Raw genomic sequence first — 22,585 nt, 5'->3', positions numbered from 1 at the left:
GACTTCCCTGCAGGCTGAAGGCTGGTGTTGGGGGTAGGGAGGGAACAGAATAGAGTGGTGGTGTGCAAAACACATTTCCCCAAGGGCTGGCTGCGATCAGAGAAGGATGCTGTGGCTCAGGCAGAGGTGAAGAAACAAAAGACAGGGGTTCTCTGCTTTTGGACGCCGACAGCCTAAGAGAAATTGGTTGCTTCTTGCTTCAACAGGAATGGAAATTGAGAAGCAGGGACTATGTTTAATATGCCAAAATACAGACTACGTTAAAGCCCTATGCTGCTATCTCCTTATTCCCCAAGAAATAAAGATTTCAAGACTGGTGGGAAAGGAAAGAAAAGGAAGCTGGGGAGGAGCAGAAATGTTCTGACTCTGAGGGTACCCCCAGCACAGTGACATGATCACCACTGAATTATTCACTACTAAAATTCAGATTAGGAAATCTGGGGTAGGCCTTCCAGGATCTGGTCTTTACTGTGGGCAGCTGAGTAGAAGAGACATCCCCCCTCTCCTTCTCTTCTACCTTTTCTATGGGAAAAGGATAAAAGACCCTCATTAAGTGCCCTTTCAGGCAATTAACAAAGCATTTCCAGGCACTCGACAGAAAAGTGTTTATGTAAGCTAAGTCCTCCTCAGCCCCTCTGGAGAAGCAGCACAAACACCAGCATCCTCTTACACAGCAGATATCTAGGGTTACCTCCTGAGAGGTTTCAAACTCTCACAAAAGGACACTCTCCCCAGGCCTGTTTTTTTTTTTTTTTTAATAGGGAAAGGAAGACATCCTTGGAAAACCAATTTATAGCAAGGGAAATATTTCAGCAAAAAAATCCTTACAGCAAAACACAAATGCAAATAGCCTCATTAGGTTGTGAGGATGAAGAGCAGGAACTAAGAGATCTAAGTTGAAAACCCTGAGAAAGTGACACCGGATCATTACTATAAAGTTTTGTTTTTATTTTTAATGGACTGTCCTTTATGCTTATCAGACAGCCATGGTCTAGCCCACACAGTCCTTTTGGGGGTGGGGGTTGTCTGTGAGCTGTTAGCCAAGAGCCTGGGAGATGTTTCGGGTGGGCAATACTGAGGCAAGTGTACCTCTAGAAGCTGGCCTAGTTTTGGAGTGAGGAGGCCACTCTGATTTGGGGGTTCATCAGAGGCTGGGTTCATTTTAGCACTTCCTGAGATGTTCATTTGACGAGGCAAGGCATTTGAGTGCCCAGTGGGAGAGTTTACCTGAGAAGCAGTCTGGGAAGTGTCACTTTAAAATGATATGTTTCTGGCCACAGAGGGAAACTAAATGGGAGAGAGACTGCCAAGGAGTAGAGAAGTTATAGCTGGGTCTTTCCATGTTAAAAGGTACATGTGAAAAAAAAAAAAAAAGTACATGTGAGTGCTGTGGCACGCAAACGCCCCACTAGTTCTTCAGGACTGGAATAGACTGGAGAAGAGGAGGCAGGAATCTTTGGTGGAGAGATAAAGCCACAGCCCCAAGGGAACCAAGAGATAAAAGGGTAATGTCCTCAGATCAAGTCTCAACACCTCTCTCTCCAGGGAAGCTAAACCACCCTCTCCTATTATCACTCCCTTTAGACAGCTTCAGTCTAAAACGAGAGACAAAGGGCTGGGGGTAGATTGGAGGGTCAGTAACAGCCCTTCGGCCTAAGCCCAGGCCACTAGCCCGGTGGTTGGAGGGTTAAAAATCAGCACTTAAAAGAAAACTCAAACCCTATTAAGCCCAGGCTTGGAGAACAGGGAGCAGCAGGGAAGCCAAAGGAAACTAATTTTGGAGGTTCTCCAAGCTGCCAATCACAAGCATATTTCTAACAGTCCCAGTGTTGTTTGAGTTGGTTGTTTTTCCACAGGCTGCACAATGGGGTCTGGTTATTCATTGAAAAGTCTGCAAGGGAGCCCCGCCCTCCATTCACAACCAATTTGGAATGCTCCATTCAGGCAAGGGGGGTGGGGAACTCAGCAGCTCAGCTCGCTGGGGCAGACGGAGCAGAGCCCAGCTGTCGCCGCAGGGATGCTTGCTCGCCCAGCGCGCAGTGTTTATGTAAGAAATTCAGACACTGCAGGCGCCTGCCTGCTCCACACTCTCCCTAAGACTCAGACGGCCGAGACCCTGGCTGAAATCTGCAAGGGTGTGCAAGTCAGCTCCAAGTGAGGTCGGCAAGTGCCCTCTGGCCAAAAGAATCTATCTTGCGCTGCCCACTTCAGAAACTGACTGTAGCTACCAGCTGAAACAGACTTCAGCGGTATTTCTCCTGCCCCCAGGGGTGAGCTGGTTTGCATTAGAGGACAGCTCTCTTTGGAAGCCAGCCTTTCCAGACTCCTTGCTTTTCCATTCCAATAACAGTATTGGGAACCACCAGGTTTCCTCCCCAAGGGAATGGGTCTCTGGAGACACTCACTACAGGAGTCTGACTGCAAAGGGGGGAGGGGTCAAGCTACCTATTATGAACAGTTTCACAGTTCCTTTTCCTGGCTTTGCATCCGGTCTGAAAGGTTTATAATACCCCCCCACCCCCGCCCCGAATGCTCATGAGACATCAAAAGAGAAAAGATCTATAGTCTGTGGGTGAAACCTACTCCAAGGGCAACATAAAGTACAAGAATAAAAACTGGTTGGGTTTCTCGTCTCAAACCTTCAATAATCACCCTAAGGAAGATGTTATGAAGCCAGTCTAGTGTAGACTTTGTTTCAAGGGAAGAATATGCTATTTCAGGAAACCAGATCCAGGGGATAAATTTTAGCACATGGGTTTTCCCTCTTTTTCATAGCATATTGGACTATTCAAATGTCTTATGTGGACCCCCTCTCACTGCCTCTCCCCACTGCCACAAGCCAGTGAACTCAGATGTTTGACCACCGGAAGCACTTCTCTGAATCTAACTAGCCAGGCTCCCCATTCAGTGCCTTGGCTGCTCTGCAGAGCAGTCTGAAACTCCTGGCCTTTTTAATAGCTAGATCATATCCTGCTCCCTGGAATCTTCATCCTCAGCTGCAGCTTTCGTCTAGATGCCTCCTCCAGTTAGGCAGGGGTGCCTTTTTGCTAGGAAGGGCCCCATTATGAAGGGACTCTTCTCAACTGTAACATCTGAGTTTCTGAGTTGCTAGTCCACTGTCATTTACCTGCCAGACTTAAAGGTGGACTTAACCTTTTGGTTACACACTCGCATACTCATGTGCACACCCACCCGGACACACTAGGGGCCTAGTGTCTTTGTGTCTCCTTTATTTTAAGCTGAGTCTTTTACAGGAATGGGACAATGATAGAAACTGACGACCAAAGCCTCTGTTAAATGAGCTTGATGAGTTCACAAAATGAATTTTTAAAAAAGAAACCTAATCCGGTACTGGCATCAGCATGCCTGGCGCTTGTCCAAGAGCTGGGAGCTGCAACATGACAAGACTCTGAGCTCCTTGGATTGCAAGTGGAGAAGCGCTATGTGCCAGGGCACAGATGGGGCCCAGGCTGCCTCAAGGGCAGCCATGTGCCTAAGGGGGGGCTGTCAGCATCTGAGCCCAGATGCGCTTTATCACAATTAAAACCCCAGAAACATGTGGAGGAACAGTCGCTGGGTAGAGGATTACACATCCGACCCTACACCACCCCACCAGTGGTAATGTTTTTTCTAGGACTGAAGTTAAAACAGTGATACTAGATGGGTGAAATGGCAGATAATAGAAATTCTCAGCTTTATCAGACTACCCACATCTTAATCTTAAGGCAGAAGAATGCTGAAAAACAGGGGACAGACTGTAATTTCGTGATGCTGGGATTTTGTTACCTCTGGAATCTACAAAAATGATCTGCCCAGCAGACACAGGTGTAATCTTCTATCCCAAGTCTTTTTCACTGAACATGGAAGACTGGAAAGGTTACTGGGTTTTATTAGAGGATTGAGAGCAGAGAGACATAGAAGAGGAAGAGAAAGTCTGTTGTTTTTAATAAACCTAACTGAATTAAAGTTAGATGAAAACAGATTTTGTGTAAACACATGGCTCTGTTCAATAAATGGGAATGCTAGGGCTTTGGTTCTTAGGAGTCCTGCATTATAAGGATTTTGGAGGCTATCAAGGATAGGATTTCAAATCATTTAACCCTTTCTCAGTGGTAAGGTAGGGAGTGTGCTAGCTAACAAGGACATTGAAAGGTTTGTAAAACTTGGGAGTCAAATAACCTCTAGCGTTCCTGCTCTTGCTTTAGCTCTCTTGTTTCTTCTACCTTCAGAGTTATAGGCTCTGGAAAAGGATTAAATAAGAGCCTCAACTTCCTCAAGCCTCTTATTTTTAAAGTGCCTACTGCTGTCTTTTTCACCTTGGGTTAAGAAAGACTTTAGGTTGCTCCTTTCATACAGAGATGGCCCAAGAACAGAAAGCAAGTAAATGCAGAGTTTGCTACAGTATGTCTGGGGCCAAATGACCGCCCTCTCCCAAAGGAAGGCACCCCTCCCCTCACCATATCAACCTCCTGAGCAGTTAAAAAAAATCCAGATGAATAATCTCATATTGAAATGGGATTAAGATCAATATACTTCAGGTTCAAGGGCTGCCATAACAGTTAATCCTATTTCCCCAGCCATCTATTGCAAATGTCTTTATGAAAAGTTGATTTTATCAGTTAATTAGCCAGTCTTAGGAAATTACCCTTACTTCCTCCAGTCAGTCCATTCTTTCTGAAGCACAGATCTAAAAAGAACACTTCAAGGGGAAAACATGGCCATTTGGATTTTAAAGCCATTCTTTAATCTATATTTGTTTAGAGATCATGTTTTAACATAAGATTTTACCATGCCTTCTCCTCAATGTAAAATATTTTAGTTCTTCAAAACGCTGACAGGTATAACAGTCACAATATCACACTGAAACAAATGAGTGAAATTTTAAAAAATCAAAACTTAAATCTGCATTTAAAAACACTATGTATATATGCTAGAACCTAGTAATACCCTAGGTTTCCCTGAGGGCTCAGCGGTAAAGAATCCACCTGCAATGCAGGAGACGCAGGTTCAATCCCTGGGTCAGGAAGACTCCCTGGAGGAGGAACCAGCAACCCACTTCAGTATTTTTGCTTGGGAAATCCTATGGACAGAGGAGACTGGTGGGCTACAGTCCATGGGTCCCAAAGAATCAGTCTGAGAAGAAAGAGTAATACCCTAAGATGCCCAAACAATCAGTTCAGAAAACTGAATATTAAGGTGTCCAAACAAACAGTTCAGAAAACTGAATTATCAAGTCCCAGCCCTAACCCAACACTAAGCACTCTGACTTTCCATTGTTATCCTGGGTTTCGATTTGCAGCTAATTCTGTAAGAGGTAGTGCACACCTACTTACTGGCCCAGATTCCGTGGCTCGGTAGCTCTGCGTGTTACTGCACACGTAGCTAAACACGTTTATAATATAGGATACATAGTGTGCACACACATGAATGGCTTTTGGAAAACATATCAGTTTTCTGATTTTTCTGTTTTGTCATTTCTCTTTCTTCCAAATCCTATGCAAAAAACTCAAAGCACCAAGGTACTGAAAGGTTTCTTGGGACTGTAGAATGAAGTGAACTATGGGTTAGACTGGGCAGCCCACCCTCAACCAGGCTTTCCCGAGCGCCAGCTCCAGGCATCTGAAATCATGAGGCAGCCTCTGAGTGTGACAGTGCCCTTGGCTCTGCAGCTTTGTGAGAGCTTCTTTAAGGATAGGATTTTATACACTTTTCCTCCCTCATTTCACTTAACCCCTCCCGGGAATTTGCCCCTCATCACCAGTGTGTCTCCAGCTGTCTGGACCTTATATTATCCCCTTAATAAAATGAAAGGGTTAGGCAAGACCATCTCTAAAAGGGACTTGTAGCTTAAACAATCTGGGATCTTCAGGGTTATTTATCAGGATCAAGGGACAGTGGGTGGCAAAGGCAGAACCCCTATGTCTATAGGTGGCACTTTTTATTCCCTTGAACATGACCTTTAAGAGATTCTAGGGGGGATACTTAACTAACTACTGTATTTGTGAAGTAAGGGGAAATCTATACAACTAGAAGTAGGCTGGGCATTTCTATAAGACTTAAGAAATGTCTCACGTCTCTTTTAACTCTTAAGAACAGTGGTTTCATTTATTTAAAAAAAACAAAAACAAAAAAAAAACACTTATGAATGGATGCCTATGGGTAGGAACCCAAATCTGGAAAATATACAAAAATCTCTTTAGAAGTTGAGCTGATAGCGTTTACCAAAAAAAGTAAGCCATCATCTTCAAACCTGAGCTTCTAAAATAAGTTACCCACATTACATGGTATTTCTTTTTCTCTCACATGCATACAAAAACTCTCACATACAACATGGAAAACTAGTCAAGTCAACAGTAACAGGAAAGGTAGACTACCACTCATGGCAGGTCACATGAGAGTATTTGTTACAAATATTTCAGCCACTCTAGGGGAGGGATTTGCTTTAAAGGGCAAGTGCAAGTTTGGTTTCCAGTTCATTGATCCAGTGATTTAAACCAGTTAGTAAGATTTCATTAAATTTGCATGAGCTTCTCCTACTTCCCTGGAACAGTCAGGGCTCTTCCAGAAGGGGGCTGGAGTGGAAGCTGATCCTCAATAGGAGATTGTGAGATGCATTCACAGAGAAAGGGTCTGCCCAGCCCTGGGCTCTGCCAGCTCCCGAGAGTCTACACTGCCTGTCTCAACTGCAGTGAAAAATCACACATATAACAGCAAGGAGAAATAGTTCAAGAATACACCTCCCCACATCTGCGTTCCTGCCTAACCTCTGTCTAAATCTATCCTTCTTTCTGTTCCATCTCTAGAAAGAAGAGTCAGAGAGGGGGGGATAATTCTCAAAGACTCTCTGAGGCTACTCAAACATCTGCTTTATCCTTAAAAGACAGAAAACCCCAACCTTAAGAAGTTAAAGCAAAAAGCAAACAAAGAAACACATCACACTTGGTAAGCAGAAACATCTCCCAAAGCAGTTCCATTTTAGGTATGGCACTTTAAAGAATTTAGCACATTCTATTTGTCGAGCAGGAATTATTTCTAAGGAGCCAGAACAGAACACATTTATTGATTCCTTTACTGAAGCCTCTTCCTGCAGATAAATATCCAAATATTCTGTCTGCTGACATCTTTCTCTAAGGAACCTACCTCTGCTTCAGCACATGAAATCTATCTGAATGCAGTTATCTCACCTCCCTTCTAACTCTTTTGGGTTATAGAGAAACAAACACAAGTGTCATAAAAGCATTTCAAAGAACCTCTGCCAAGAAAAGCCTCCCAAACAGACTGCAGTTTATGCTGCTCTGAGCAAGAACTGGAAAGGCTGGGCCAAACTGTCAACACAGAACAAAGCAGGATTACAATCCTGTCTTTTATCTTGCAAACACATGCGCGCACACGCACACATGCGCGTAAACACACACTCACACACTTTAGGTTATCTTTCTTTAGCCCTTCAGTGGCAAGTTTCCCAATCATTTGAAAGCAATCAGAGGGCAATAATTAACATGCATTTACTTTCCTATAGAAAACATCCACAGCAAGCTGTGACAAAGCTAAGGTAACCCCACATCTGTGAGTTACAGTTTGTTCCCTTTTAAAGTTTTCTAGCGTCTCCCCACGAATATGAGGCCTATCATTAAAGAATGTTTAGGTGGTACCTCTGGCCTTTCATGTATTGATTTAGAACACACAGCTTTTACTTAGATCCAAAGATATCCTCAATCCCAGTGGCATTTTTACATACACACACACGAGATAAGACAAAGCTAGGAAGAATGTGTTGGTGCAAAATGAGAAATCAAATCCTTGCCTGGCTCAGGTGCTTGCTATTATAAACTATGACTAAGACACAATTTTTTCTGTGATGCAACTCTCAAGAGGCAGCATTTTCTCCAGGCCTCTCTTCTAAACCTGCTCATTCGCCAGTGACTAATGCTCTCTAGAGCTGCCCTGTGCTGCTCAAATTTCATCAGCCAGCTTTGTCCTTGATAGCTCTGCCTGGACCATAAAAGCTCCCAGACCTGTTGAGGACAGCCCCCAAAAGACCAGTGCAAAGCTAACTATGCCCTTGCCAGCACCCTAGAGCTGTCTTCTGAGCTTCCACGGCATTTGTTATCTCAGTGATATGAGCACTTAAATACCATTTTAAGTAAAGGTTTTTACTCTTCTCTGAATGATAGTCTTGACAACTACATGAAAAATAAGTGTAAATCAGATCACTCTGTGACCACTTTTTGGTCAACTTTGAGCTAGAAAAGAAATTGACAACATGTTGGGTGAAGCCACAATTAACTGGAATCTTCTATTAACTATTTTCTGCACCTTTAAAAGAAAAAAAATGTCAGGCTCATGATTTCTGTCAAGGATTTAATTTATAAAAACCCCAAAAAACCACTGGAAGAGAATGTCTGATTAATGGATGCTTAGTCCAGTAACTTATATAATATAACTTTAGTTAACTTAAAAATTAGGATTTTTTGAGCTTGAAGTTTTGCAAAATTCTTTAGGCAAAAATTTTAAGATAAAATCATGTTTGGTAAACCTTACCCACAATAAAATAAAAGCACTTTAGAAATAACTTCAGTAAGAAATGAAACAAGAGTTTGGGGAGGTGGTTAACTTTGAATTATTAAAAGAAACTAAACACATGGCAAACCCACTCCAGTATTCTTGCCTGGAGAATTCTGTGAATGGAGGAGCCTGGTGGGCTACTGTCCATGGGGTCGCACAGAGTTGGACACGACTGAAGCGACTTAGCATGCAAACACATACCACTGTCCAAAGAGGCTGGCTACAGCTGAAAAGTATTCTAGACACGGATGATCGAGGACCAAACACTCTCAGAACACATGTGCCACCACCAGAAAGGTACTTACAGTTATCAGACTGAAAATCTGGGACAAACTGTTCATCATCAGGAACTTGTGCTAGAAAAGAGATTTTTATTTTAGATCTTGAAGTTTTATTAAAAAGCACAGTAAAATGTTTTATGTGGAAAACAGAACAGCCAAGAAACTTGCCTTCAGCTAACCAAGCCTCTTGAAGTTGACTGAGATCCTGAAACAACTCTGGAATTGAAAACAGAAGACACCAGAATGAGGAGAATTCTCCTAGGGGGAAGAGGGAAGAAGCTGGCTGTGTGCTGCAGTTTTCACAGGGAGCCACATGAACAAGCCACAACAGAGGGGAGAGCTGCACTACCTTCAGAATCGTGAGCCAGATCTGTGTCCAAAAACTTCCTCTTTCTGTCAATCACAGGCCGCCCTCTACTCTCCTCTGACCGAGATTTCTGAAAGAGGCCAAGAGACAGTTAAGACGTCAGTGTAGTAAAGGGGTCTGAAGGGGGCTGTGCCATAAGACTCACGTTCGAAGAAGGAAGACAAAACAAACCAAAAGCCATATAAACTTACCCCTGGGACCATAAAAGGGACTTGTTGATCATAAAACCCATCCATGGTGCTTCCAACGTCTCTAATATCACTTTGGAAGGTCTCAGCATTGAGCAATTTCGGGGGGGAAGGGGTCCTCCTGTAACAGGAATTTGGGAGATTTTAGCCCAGGTGAGGGGAAAGAAATGAAGTGGTTTATTGCTTGTTCTTTTAGCAATGTTCTTTTCTGTGGGAAAACACTCACTTTGTCTGAGGTACTTAAAGACCACCACTCAAGGTGTAAGCTTTATAGACTGACCTGGGCTTGATTAAGGGCATCAAAGATTCATGGTATACTCAGTACCAGATCCATTCACCTAGTCATTCTTTTAATCTTTTTTATTTAATCACTAAGATGATAGGTTTACTACCATCTGTCTCCTACAAAAAAAAAAAAAAGGACCTTATTTTCATTTAAAAAGATGATTTTAAGATTCTCTCTGTAAGAAGATTCCCCAGGGTGTTTGTAGTGTTATAGCTTGTTTTTTTTTTTTTAAGACAATTTAATTTTTGATAGTACAGTGACAGGAAGTAGTGAAACTCGGTTTAAGCATTCCAAATTATTTGCAATTAAGAATCTGACATACATAGTGCTTCTAAAAGTATTTCGTAGGTCAGTGATAAAAAACTATATATAGTTCCAGGAATACAAGGATTCAGAGATATACTTATCTTCAGATACAACTCTTCATTAAAACTTAAATCTTTTGTCCAAACAGGTATAGTGTTTGTAATGTCACAGATATCTCCATGGCAACTCACAAAGAAAGCTGTAACATTTCCAACTTTTAAAAGAATAAAATAGCTAATAAAACTAATGCCTAAAGTTAACTAAATTCCATTGCACATATTTTAAATGCATCTCTATCACAGATCTTTAAAAATCATTAAAAGTAAAAGTATCATGGAAAGAAAAATCTGTTTATTATAGTGAAATCAATTTTTCTTACATGATTTAGAAAATTAAACTGTTTCAGCACTGTCAAGTATTGGGTTTTGGAAAGAGAGGCTGGGGATCCAAATGGACAGGAGGGAACTGTTTCTAATTTGGGAGGTATAAAATAATGTCAGGAAAGCACCATTCTTCAAATAAAAATGCAGTTAGGTCAATAAAATGGGAGAAATATTAATTTCACTCACCCCAGCTCTAAGCAATTCAAAATAATTAAGGATAAATCTTTTTAACTAGTATACAAATTTTAAATAGGGAACCTTTTCTCAGTGGGCAATGGCATCTAATTTGTTTTTCACACTGTGTGAAGCATATCAAATTTTTGTATGTTAGTATACAGGGAAACCCCTCACCGCCAACCTCCCTTAGTCCAAGTAATAAGTAATAACATATTTTCAAAGTCAGAGGGAGAGGAGCAAAACTATACACTTCATAACTTCCTAGAAAAACACTCCAGGTAGCTTGCCTGCATGCCTTCCAAACAGCGCTAAAAAGTTCAACATAAAGTTTTCTTCCCAAATGTCACCAACCCGTAAACAAAATCCGAAGAGGGCATTAGTAGCGAGTTGAAGGGCAAGAACACGAGTTCTCTGTAGCCTTCAAAAATTTGTCAGTTTAAATCAATCATGGCCTTAGAAATTCTGTAAACGTCTATAGGAGAAGTGGACAACGGGTAGGAGATCGGAGGGGGAGATATTCTCAGAGATTCACAATGAAATACGACGCAAAAATACTTCACCATGAAGAGCAAAAATAGTTTTTAAAAAACTAAAGAAGCTGTTAAAAGCAAACCCAAAATAGGAGGTATCGAAGGTCTTTAAAAAGCAGCTCTCAAAGTTCAAGGGCTAGAAAAATCGCGTTCGAAGTACACATATTTTTTTAAGCTTGAAGGGAAAGCTCGAGTTCATCCAGGAGTTTAGACCACTTCCTTTGTGCCCCCCCCAACCCCCACCTCCCGGTACCCCCAGGAAAAACTTTAACACAGCTTAGCGGCGCGATCGAGGCCCCTCCCCCGCGGCGCGCAGCGGGCCCAGTTTTATGAATGAGAGAGCGAGCCGCGGCCGCCACATCAGGTAAAGGCTGTAACTGGATCCCTCGCACTGGGCCCCATTCACAAAACAAGACACACTTCCACCCAATTCCCAGCCTTCTCCATTCATGAAAACTCCTTCAGATGAGCCCCCGCCCCCACTCCCAACGCGAGCCCTGCCTCCGACGCAGGCCCCTCACCCCAGCGTTTTAGGAAGAAAGCTCAATGCTTCATTCACAAAAAAAGGAAAGAAAAAAAAAAAAAAAAAAAAGCCGCAGGGAGCAGCGAGCCAACGAAAGAAACCCGCTTCATTCATAAAGTCACCCACATTCATAAAAACGAGCTGCGGCGCCGGGAGCTACCAACCGCTTCCAATCCTTCCCCCACCCCAAAACCCTTCCAAACATCTCTCCTTGGCACCCCTCCTCAATCAGGAGTTCGGCTCCCCCCTAGAGGTCCCCTCCCCTCTGAAAATTCGGTCAGATCCCCAACCCAGCTCGAAGCTCCATCTCTCCATCCCCTTCCGCACCCATCTTTTTCTTTTCCACCATCCCCAGGCCGCGGTTCTGATGTTCCCTGATTTCTCCAGAATCGCCGGCAACCTGACGCCCTCAGTCTGCTGGGGGTGGGATAAGGGGGATTGAGTGTACGCTTTCCACAACCTGAAACTTGCAAGGCCTGCATAAGTTCCTGGCCGACCCCCAACACCACACGCTGCACATGCCTATGTCACTTAACCCCTCCCGGTACTGGGGTGGGGGTGCATCACCTCTCAAACATTCCCCCTAAGCTGCTTTCTGCCCCCTCCTCCCCACTGCAAAGATCTGCGGAGTGCCTCTTCTCGCGAGCCTCCAAGTCCCCTCGAGGTTCTCAGATCTCCAGAGACTGTAAAGACCGCAACTCCGCACCCCTCCCTCCCCACCCGAGAGCCCCCGCACCTCGCGCTCCCGCCGGCCTCCCCCGCGACGTGCGGAAACCCGTTCTCCTCGCGCTCCGGAACCGTTAGCCGCCCCCGTCCAACACCTCCCAGGAACCGAACCGGACCGGGCCCCGGGAGGGTAGGCGGGCGGTCAGCTCCGCGAGGGAGGGGGGCCCAACCTCGATTTAAAAAGTGCACCCCGACTTTGAGGATTCTGAATCAGCCAGTGAACTCTAGCCAGCTGGGCCATTCCTGGACACCCCCCTCCGAAGCCCCCGTTGTCCACTTGACGCCCCCTCACCTGAGGCGGCGGCTCTCGTCCCCTTGCAGCGGCCCCGGGGCGCAGGCGCGCTCACGCACGCGCGCACCGGGCCTGGGAGCCTAGGCTAATGGCTGGGCCGAACCGCTCCGGGGACACTGAACCGCTCCGCGCACCAGCGGCTGGACTCTGCGCCGCAGCTGCCAACCAGGCTGGAGCGCTGGCCCGGCCCCCAGCGGCCTGCCGCTCCGCCCTCTGCTATTGGCCCGCGGCTGTAGGCCAGCCGCGTTCTCATTGGCCCTAGGCCGCCTAGCGGCTGTCCATCGCTTCTTGTTTACCCTGTCTGCGGGCAAATCCAGCCAAGCCGCCCCATCAACTCCGGTTCCCATTGGTCAACAGCGCGTCCCTCCCTACCCCTCAGGGGTCTGTTTTGCATAATTTATGCAGTGGGGGCCATTGACCAATCAGCTCAGGCTTGTTTATATAATGAATGTAAGGACGTTTTTCATTCATAAAAAACGCGACCTGAGGGGGAAGCTTAGCTGAGTCAGTGAAGCACTTAAAGGGGCAGAGAGCCTCGAGGAGCCGCCGTTCCTTCCTCGCAGCTCTCTCAACTTTTTATCGAGGTTTGGCTCTTTCCCCTTTTCCATTCACTCCTACTTTTCTCCCCCCATACCCCCCACTCCCAGCAACACCCCCGCCAGGATAGGGCTACTGGGCGCCAGTCGTTCGCAGCTGCAGAACCAAGAGAAGTTATCGTTTTAGCATTCAGGCGAGAGGAATCCGTCATTCCACCCAGAAAGAAACTCGCTGACCGACCTGGGCGTTTGGCCCACAGAAACACAGAAAACGGAAACCGAGCCCTCTAATCTTAGTTACCTTTAAGAGAGGCCTTAATTTCCTTTAACTAGGTTTCCAGTGGGGGAAGAATAAGCAGTATCTTCCTTTTAAAATCTGAGCTCTCAAACAGATTTTAGTTACTATTTTATACTGGCAGGCCAAGGCCCAAGCAAATCTCGGTTTCTCCCCACGTTTAATTGCAGTTTATAACCGCCAGAGTGGATTTTAGGACCCGAGAGGAGAGAGGGTCGGCGCTCAAAGAAATCCTCCCCAGAGACAACACCAGTCAGTCAGCCGACCTAGAAACATAAATCCTTCCGAAAGGGGCTTACAGAGTTAGATCGCCTGCCTCCCTCCTGGGGCTGCTGTTTTCCATTTAAGTGTTGAATGCAAGATGGTGTATTTGCGAATTAGATCCCGTGCAGCTGGGAACGATGAGAAGCTACTCTGCTTGCCAAACGACCGGGCACTAACTGCAATTGCTGAGATTCTTAACAGAGTGTTCCAGGAAACAAATAAGCAATCCTCTCCCCTCTCCGCCCCCTCTGTCCCCTCCTGTGAAGGCCGTGGGGCGGCTCTCTACTCTCCCAGGATCCTGGGGCTTGTGAGGGAGTTCTTCTGTTCTCGTTTGTGTGCCCTGCCATTCACCCCGTGTGCCAGGGGTGGAGAGGAAAGAAGCCAAATATCAAGAGAGAGACCCTAATAAAAGGGGGCCCTAGCCAACTCTGGGGCTGCCTCCTACCAGCATGGAGACTGGAGTGTGGATTTTAGAGAAAAAAAAACTTTTTTTAAGTCAAAATTTGCCCACTTTCTTTTCTGCTTCCACTTAGGGTTCTTGTTAGTCACTCAGTCTTGACCCACTCTTTGAGGCCCTGTGGACTGTAGCCTGCCAGGCTCTGCTGTCCATGGGATTCTCCACATAAGAACATTGGAGTGGGTTGCCATGCTTCCCTCCAGGGGATCTTCCTGATCCAGGGACCAAAACCGGGTCTCCTGCATTGCAGGCAGATTCTTTACCATCCGAACTACTAAGGAAGCCTTGGTCTGTTATTTATAGCCAAGAAAGATTGGAATTCACCAAAGGAAACCTGTAATTCCTAGACCCAGTGCTGACAAGGCATGAACCTTTGCAAAAGAATGGGATGGGCATGAGTGGGTGGGTGGGAAAGTCCTCTGAACTTTTGGCAAACCGTTCCATGATACCTAGGGCCTCCCGAATAGCTCAGTTCGTAAAGAATCCACCTGCAATGCAGGAGACCCAGGTTCGATTCCCGGGTCGGGAAGATCTGCTGGAAGAGTCCTGGGTCGAGAAGAAGAGATAGGCTACCCACTCTAGTATTCTTGGGCTTCCCTTGTGACTCAGTTGGTAAAGAATCTGCCTGCAATGTGGAAGACCTGAGTTTAATCCCTGGGTTGGAAGATCCCCTGGAGAAGAGAAAGGCTACCCACTCCAGTATTCTGGCCTGGAGAATTCCATGGACTGTATAGTCCATGGAGTTGCAAAGAGTTGTACACCACTGAGCGATTTTCACTTCACTTCACTTCCATGGTATCTAGTGTCCTAGGAGAGCAATATGCTACCCCCTCCCCCCCAGCTGCAGTGAAGTTTTCCCTTAGTGAGCACAACCCTAGACCAGTTGTGCTCCCTATATGTTGCTGAGTGCTGTCTCCCTCCCTAGACTCAAGACCCAGGTAGTTCCAGGTTCCAGTCCTCCTCCTCCCCAACTTGTCTGCCCTCCTCCTGCCCCATTTCATCCCATCTTGTGTTGCCCTCTGATCTAGTTTCTCCAGAAGAGCTTCAGAACTCCTCTTCAATCTGTCTTCAGGCCTCAACCTTTGGGTAGGCCGGCAGCCCATGGGGCCACATGTCCTTTACCATATAAGCCTTGGCACATCAGTCACACTGGCTACAGGGAAACTATACAGGACACTAAAGTGAATTCCTCCATGGGGTTGGACTTGAAGCCTAAAGTGTAACTTGGATGACCTTTGCCTCAAGCCAAGGCTCTCCACCCCACCTTGGGAAGAAAAGCTGGGTGTTTAAGTGGTAATCATGCATGGTTGCTTAGTCATGTCCAACTCTTTGTGACCCCCATGGACTGTAGCCCATCCTGGCAGAAATACTGGAGTGGGTTGCCATTTCCTCCTTCAGGGGATCTGAGTCTCCTGCTTTGGCAGGCGGATTCTTTACCACTGTACCATCTGGGAAGCCCAAGTGGTAATAGCAGCTAGATTGGAGGCAGGGAAGGAGTTGGAGGATGGATTTTTAGGAGAAGATTGTCATCAACAGAAGATCATGAAGGGATTTGAACCAGAGCAGAGCTCTTGCCAACTAATTAGTCATTCAGTAAACATTTATTTTGTACCCAATTCTCAGCCAAACCCTGTGTGCAGCAAAAATGTTAGCAATGAGTAAGATCCAGTCCTTGTCTTGGAGGAGCCCACCATCTCTTATACCATTCAACGACTTGAGTTTACCTAATGTAAAACCTGTTCATACCATGTTCAATTCTGTACAGATTCTCTCATTTAATCCTCATAAGAATAGAATTGAAGTGGTCTCTATAAAGTACAGATATTAACAACAGACGACAAACAAAGGCACAGATTAACTCACCTGCCAATAGTTGCACATCTTGTAGGTTTGTGAACCTGGATAGCACTAAGGCAAGTAGACTTCAGACCCCATGTGTGGCAGACATAGCATGTGTCTCTGCTTAGAAAACCACCAGGAAATATAATTTGAACCCCAAATTGTAGGGGACAGAACTGGTTGAAGTCATAAGGAGTCAGATTTTTAACTCAGTATAGGGTTAGGAAAGACTGGAATGTGTGTAGTGGTTCCAAAAGGAATACTGCTGCTAGTAATGAGTCTCCTGTCACAGGAGGCATTAGGGCAGAAAGATTCAATGCAGATACTCTGGGTGGGCTAGATGAACTTAGAGGATTGCTCCAGATCTAAGAATATGACTCTGAGGATTAGGAGCTTATGTTAGATGGGGGTCAGGCCCTGGGCTCAGGCATCTTGGCTCTGCCATGAAATGTGAGGGTATAACTCATGATGAACTTGCCTGACTGACTCCTGGGCTCAGAGTTGGTTCCTTACTGATAAGTTGTTTATCATGTCTCTTGTCTTCACCTCTTTCTCCTGCTTCTCCTTCTTCATGACTTACCTCCTCAGCTCCCATCCCCATCCCACCCCCATCTGCTTGAATGAACTTTGCTTTAAGAAGTGTTGTGTTGTGTGCACTCTCAGACGTGTCTGACTCTATGGACGGTAGCCCACCAGTTTTCTCTGTCCATGAGATTTCCCAGGGAAGAACACTGGAGTGTGTTGCCATTTCCTATTCCAGGGGATCTTCCAGACCCAGGGATCGAACCTCTGTCTCTTGGTGTCTCCTGCATTTGCAGGTGGATTCTTCAACACTGTGCCACCTGGGAAGCCCTTTGAAAGAATTAATACGGGTCAATATTCTGAAGTTTTTTGTTTAGTACACCGAGTGTGTCCTCCTAAGAACATCACTTACATTGGAGGATTTTTCTAGCCTGTGTTCTGATGTACCATTCTCTCTCTTCAGGAGAGAAACAGGACTGGGAAAGATAACAGAAAGAGACCAGCCCACAGAAACATCCATCTCCTGTCAATCTAGCCTTTGTTCTCTGGCACCAGCAAAACTCAGTCACAGTAGGATAACCAGCCCCTTGTTCTTCAATTTGCAGTGTGTCTTCAGAGAAACAACATGGAAGGATAGAAAAACGAGTCCCTTGCCCCCAGCCTGAAAGCTTCTGTTTCCCGTTAGAGGACTGGCTTTAAAGTCTTCCTCTAAAACCCCCAAAGCATGTTTAAGTATAAGGCAGGTAACCCTGCCTTGAGCTGATCACCAAAATGGCAGTGGGAAATGTGGCAGTGTGGTGATCTTCACCCCTCACAGGGACAACGCCTCCCTTTCTTGGAAATACTGTCTAAGGACTTCCCTGGTGGTCCAGTGGTTAAGAATCACCTTGCAGTGCATGGGGTACGGGTGTGATCTCTGATGCGGGAACTAAGATCTCACATGCCTTGTGGCCAAAAAACCAAAGCATAAAACAGAAACAATATTACAACACATTCAATAAAGACTGTAAAAATGGTCCACATTAAAAAAAAAAAAATCTTAAAAAAAAAAAGTGCTGTGAGGAGTGTAACCCTGTCTGAAGGTGACGGTGTGGGCTACATGACCCTGGGTTGTGGGGAGTCCTTTTCCATTTTTGTACAGTATGGTTGAAGGAACTTGAGGGCTACATCAGAAAGGTACAGCGATGTGTTATGTGTCCTCATGGCATAAAGAATTCTATCTGGCTGGCACACCTTCCTCTGTAGAATTCAGATATAAATACCCTAAAAACTGAGGCAAGAAAAGAAAATCTTTTAGATTTTTAATGTCTCTTTAAACAGCTAGGTGCCATATTGTCTTCAGGGTTCTTTGTAGTCAGGGAATAATAATAGCTGACATTTACTGAATGCTTCATATGAGCCAGACACTTTTCTAAACACTTCACATGTATTAGCACATTTAGTCCCAACAACAACCTTCTGAGGGAGGTACTATTATTATCACCTCCACTTTTCACAAAGGAGGAAGGTTAGGTACAGGGAGGCTACATAAATTGATATGTGGCTAGCACGTGTTTAGAGGGAGAGGGTACCCACTGGTCCCCCTCTGGAGCCCAGCCAGTAACCATTCTGCTGGGCCATCTCACTCAGCTCCAGGGAAAGCCCGTATGCTTAGTGACAATAGCTGACACAGAAGATCTCTTTTCTGTGCCAGGCCATATAGAGGCTTTGCCCATACTAACCCCCTAACAACCTTGTGATGTAGATAACCATTATTATCCTTATTTCACACATGACAAAAGAGAGGCACAGAGAGGTAACTTGCTGAAGATCACACAGCCAGGAAGAGTTGGAGTCAGGAGCCCAGTTCAGATCGTGAGCAGCCCTTGCTAGGAGCCACTTTACCACACGGTCTTCACTCCAGTCATCTCCCACTCTGTCGGTTTTCCTCATCGTGCCTTTGGGGCTCTGGCTGCTTCCTGGCCTCTCCCACGAGAGTTGCTCTGCTTCCTTAGGAACGTGCTCCAGTAATCCCAGGCAGATTTCTGCATTGTTATTCCAGGCCAGCTAGAGTTTGTCTTTTCAGTCACAGAAGAAAGACTGGAAATTCCCTGTACTAAGGATGCCCTAGAAGCCAGGCTCTGTGCGAAGACACTTCACATATGTGGTCACTTAGGTCACCATTCCTCCTTCAAGGTGGTGATCATACCCAATTTGCATATGTGAAAACAAAGTGAGAAGTTAAAAGCTGATGTCTGAGTCTTCACACTTAGGAGCAAGCAGGGCCTCTGACCTAACAGGTTGACCCTGTGACCCATGGCCTAGTGGCACCTTGCTCCTCTCCTGGCTCATTTTCTGAGCTTGAGGACACCCTCTCTCCTACTTCCTTCTCCCAACTGTCAATTATTGAACTTTATAAAACATCCACTATCAAGAAAACCTGGGGGCACATGTCATATTTAGATTTCCTGATGACTGGGGAATTTCTTCCTTAAGCCTCAAACCTTCTCAAAATAGTGGGTGTAAATCTTTGGAAGCTTTCCTGTGGCTTCCTGTTGCCTTCAGAAAGGAGTCCAGCCCAGCGGCAGGATCTTTATTGCACTCTGGGGGCCCTGCAGTCACTCCTGAGACTCCTGGGCCCTTGGGTCTAGCCATGCAGGACACAGCTGCCAGTCACCTGTCAGCATCCTACTGTACCTCTGAGGCCTGTGAAGGGTTCCTGTGTGAAGCAGCCTCAGGTTGACGGGCTTCTGGGGAATCCCGTGTCTGATCTTTAGAGTCTTCCTGCTCCTTTTCCATGATAGGTTGTCAATCAGAACTTTAAGTCAGTACATTAAGAACATGCTTTTCCAGCAACTCCTCATATTTTCCAGGATTTTCAGCCTCAGATGGACCATGACCTTGGAAACTCGAAACCCAAGGGAGTTTGAAACTGTGTCCGTGTGTTCTGAGTGAGAGCAAAAGGGCCCCCTCCAATGAGGAAGTGAATGAACTTGAATGTGTAGACTTGACAAAAACTATTTTGACCTTTCAGAGTCCGCCTTTTGCTTCTTTCTGCGCCCTTAATGGAGAGTTTTCTTTGGCCAAAGGTTAACCCTTGCTCGGATGGGCTCAGACTTTAGGCTCTGAAGTCTGCTCTGGGTGTGCTGGGTGAGCAGCTGGTGAGGAGGGTGGTTTTTTCGACTCTTGGCTTGTTTTGTGAGTGCCTGCCCTGGCTCTGTCAGGCCTTTGGTTGGGGGGGGGGGGGGTATTTATTTTGAGTTGGACAAAGAGATCAACTGTGCCTGACTGGTAATAGAGCCCGCAGGTGAAATACTCCCCCAGTGTGGATTCCATCCCAAGGCTTCAAATCGGGCATCCAACAGTCTTCCTGCCTGTTGTCACCTGAAACCAGAGTGTTTAAAAACATGGAGATGGCCTCTGGGACTTCCCAGGTGGCTCAGTGGTAAAGACTCCTCCTGCAGTGTAGGGGACAGGGGTTCAACCCCTGGGTCGGGAAGATCCCCTGGAAAAGAAAAATGGAAACCCACTCCAGTGTTCTTACCTGGGAAATCCAATGGACACAGGATCCTGGCAGGCTAGAGTCCATGGGCTCTGGATTTGTAAAAGATTCAGGCACGATTTAGCGACTGCACAATTAACAGATGGCCTCTGCTAATGTTTCCCCATCTCGATTCTTACTAATAGTCTGTCTCTGACACCTAACCTCTGGCATGTAAGACAGCTTCCATTTAAACCAGAGCCCACTTGGAAACCTCTTCTGACTCCTGCTCCTCTCCCTTTTTGCCCATCAGAAAGCCTGTGCATTCATGCTAAGTCACTTGGGTCTTCTCTTCCCGACCCAGGGATTGAACCCTTGTCTCTTAAGTCTCCTGCACTGGCAGGCGGGTTCTTTACCACTAGTGCAGCCTGGGAAGCCCTTAAAAAGCCAAACTACTTGGTTAGAAAGGCGAAGTATGAGAACAGCATCTCCTTCCAGGAGACTCGGGCTGCTCTGTGTCTTGGAGGTACTCAGGTGCTCTGCACTCAGGCTTTTCCTTGCGTGGTGCCCAGGTGCTCAGAAAACCATTAGGGAACCACGGTTTGGATCCCATTTCCCACTGCGATGCCATCAACTGGACACCTAGGAAGCTAGAAGAGCAGCATCTGACTCTCAAGGGGGACCGTCAGCCTGAGGCAATAGAATGCTCAGGCATCTCATTTGTGGCCTGTTCCATGTATTTGTTTACTTTTTACTGAAGTATAATGTACATATAGGAAAGTACACAGATCATAAGTGTGGAACTTCATGGATTTTCACAAAGCAAACACTTCTGTGCATCTAGCACCCAGATTACAAAACATTTCAGCTCACCCCTCCCAAAAGACCCCCTCAATCCCCCTTCTAGTCACTAACGTAACCCCACCCCCGACAAGGGTCACTACAGTCCTGCTTCTAGCATCACAGATCACTTTTGCCTGGTTTTGTACATTCTGTAAGTGGAATCCTACAGTACATACTCTTTTGTATCTGGCTTCTTTTTTTTTTTTTTTTTTAAATATTATTTTATTAGTTGGAGGCCAATCACTTTACAACATTTCAGTGGGTTTTGTCATACATTGACATGAATCAGCCATATAGTTACACGTATTCCCCATCCCGATCCCCCCTCCCACCTCCCTCCTCACCCGACTCCTCAGGGTCCTCCCAGTGCACCAGGCCCGAGCACCTGACTCATGCATCCCACCTGGGCTGGTGGTCCGTTTCACCATAGATAATATACATGCTGTTCTTTCAAAACATCCCACCCTCACGTTCTCCCCCAGAGTTCAAAAGTCTGTTCTGTACTTCTGTGTCTCTTTTTCTGTTTTGCATATAGGGTTATCGCCACCATCTATCTAAATTCCGTATATATGTGTTAGTATACTGTAATGTTCTTTATCTTTCTGGCTTACTTCACTCTGTATAATGGGCTCCAGTTTCATCCATCTCATTAGAACTGATTCAAATGAATTCTTTTTAACGGCTGAGTAATATTCCATGGTGTATATGTACCACAGCTTCCTTATCCATTCATCTGCTGATGGGCATCTGGGTTGCTTCCATGTCCTGGCTATTATAAACAGTGCTGCAATGAACATTGGGGTGCACGTGTCTCTTTCAGATCTGGATTCCTCAGTGTGTATGCCTAGAAGTGGTATTGCTGGGTCATATGGCAGTTCTATTTCCAGTTTTTTAAGAAATCTCCACACTGTTTTCCATAGTGACTGTACTAGTTTGCATTCCCACCAACAGTGTAAGAGGGTTCCCTTTTCTCCACACCCTCTCCAGCATTTATTGCTTGTAGACTTTTGGATAGCAGCCATCCTGACTGGCGTGTAATGGTACCTCATTGTGGTTTTGATGTATCTGGCTTCTTTTCTCCAACATTATCTTTGGAAAAGTCATCCATTTCGTGGTGTGTACTTGTGCTCTGCCCATTCTCTTTGCTGTATAGTATTCCATTGTATGAATACATTATAACTGATTTTTCCATTTAACTGTTAATGGACACTGGAGTGGTTTCCAGGGTTTAGTTTTTTTTTTTTTTTTTTTGCTATTAATGACGTTGCTGTGAACACTTTGTGTGTTAGTCACTCAGCTGTATTCAACTCTTTGCAACCCCATGGACTGTGTAGCCTGCCAGGATTTTCTATCTGTGTAATTCTCCAGGCAAGAATACTGGAGTGGGTTGCCATTCTCTTCTCCAGGGGATCTTTCCAATCCAGGGATCAAACCCAGGTCTCCTGCATTGAAGGCAGGTTTTTTTGTTTTTGTTTTTGTTTTTTAACCATCTGAGCTACCAGGGAAGTCCATGAACACTCCAGTGAGACTCTAGTGTGTGTCCTTTGGTAAACAGCCACCTAATTTTCATTGTTCACTTAAGATATAGTCACAGGATTCATTTTCATGTCTTATTTGTTTGAAAAGTGACAGAGACTCATGACAAATCTCAACATCACAGAAAGGTACAGAATGGAAAACTCCCCACATCTTCTAGCCTGTACTCCTCCAAAATCCTACACTAGTAACACTTTCTAGATATGCTC

General features: G+C 45.5%; 1 protein-coding gene across 3 annotated transcripts in view; it reads right to left on the bottom strand.

Moving 5' to 3' along the window:
* Positions 1 to 12,893, bottom strand: part of ETV5 (ETS variant transcription factor 5) — a 57,349-nt gene extending 44,456 nt beyond the window's left edge. For 2 of the 3 annotated variants that reach the window (XM_065943033.1, XM_065943035.1), the window contains exons 1-5: positions 12,625 to 12,893; positions 9,405 to 9,522; positions 9,196 to 9,283; positions 9,015 to 9,104; positions 8,871 to 8,921 (exon numbers count right to left, since the gene is read on the bottom strand). In XM_065943033.1, the coding sequence (XP_065799105.1) occupies positions 8,871 to 8,921; positions 9,015 to 9,104; positions 9,196 to 9,283; positions 9,405 to 9,449 (274 nt within the window). In that variant the 5' untranslated portion in view covers positions 9,450 to 9,522; positions 12,625 to 12,893. The remainder of the gene's footprint in view (positions 1 to 8,870; positions 8,922 to 9,014; positions 9,105 to 9,195; positions 9,284 to 9,404; positions 9,523 to 12,624) is intronic. The other variant, XM_065943034.1, reaches the window with a different exon arrangement.
* Between the last annotated feature and the right edge of the window lie 9,692 nt (positions 12,894 to 22,585).

The sequence above is a fragment of the Muntiacus reevesi genome, chromosome 8 (genome assembly GCF_963930625.1).
Source record: "Muntiacus reevesi chromosome 8, mMunRee1.1, whole genome shotgun sequence".
Taxonomy (NCBI): Eukaryota; Metazoa; Chordata; class Mammalia; order Artiodactyla; family Cervidae; genus Muntiacus; species Muntiacus reevesi.
The sequence above is the reverse complement of the archived record's forward strand: the minus strand, read 5'-3'. Positions and strand labels throughout refer to the sequence as shown.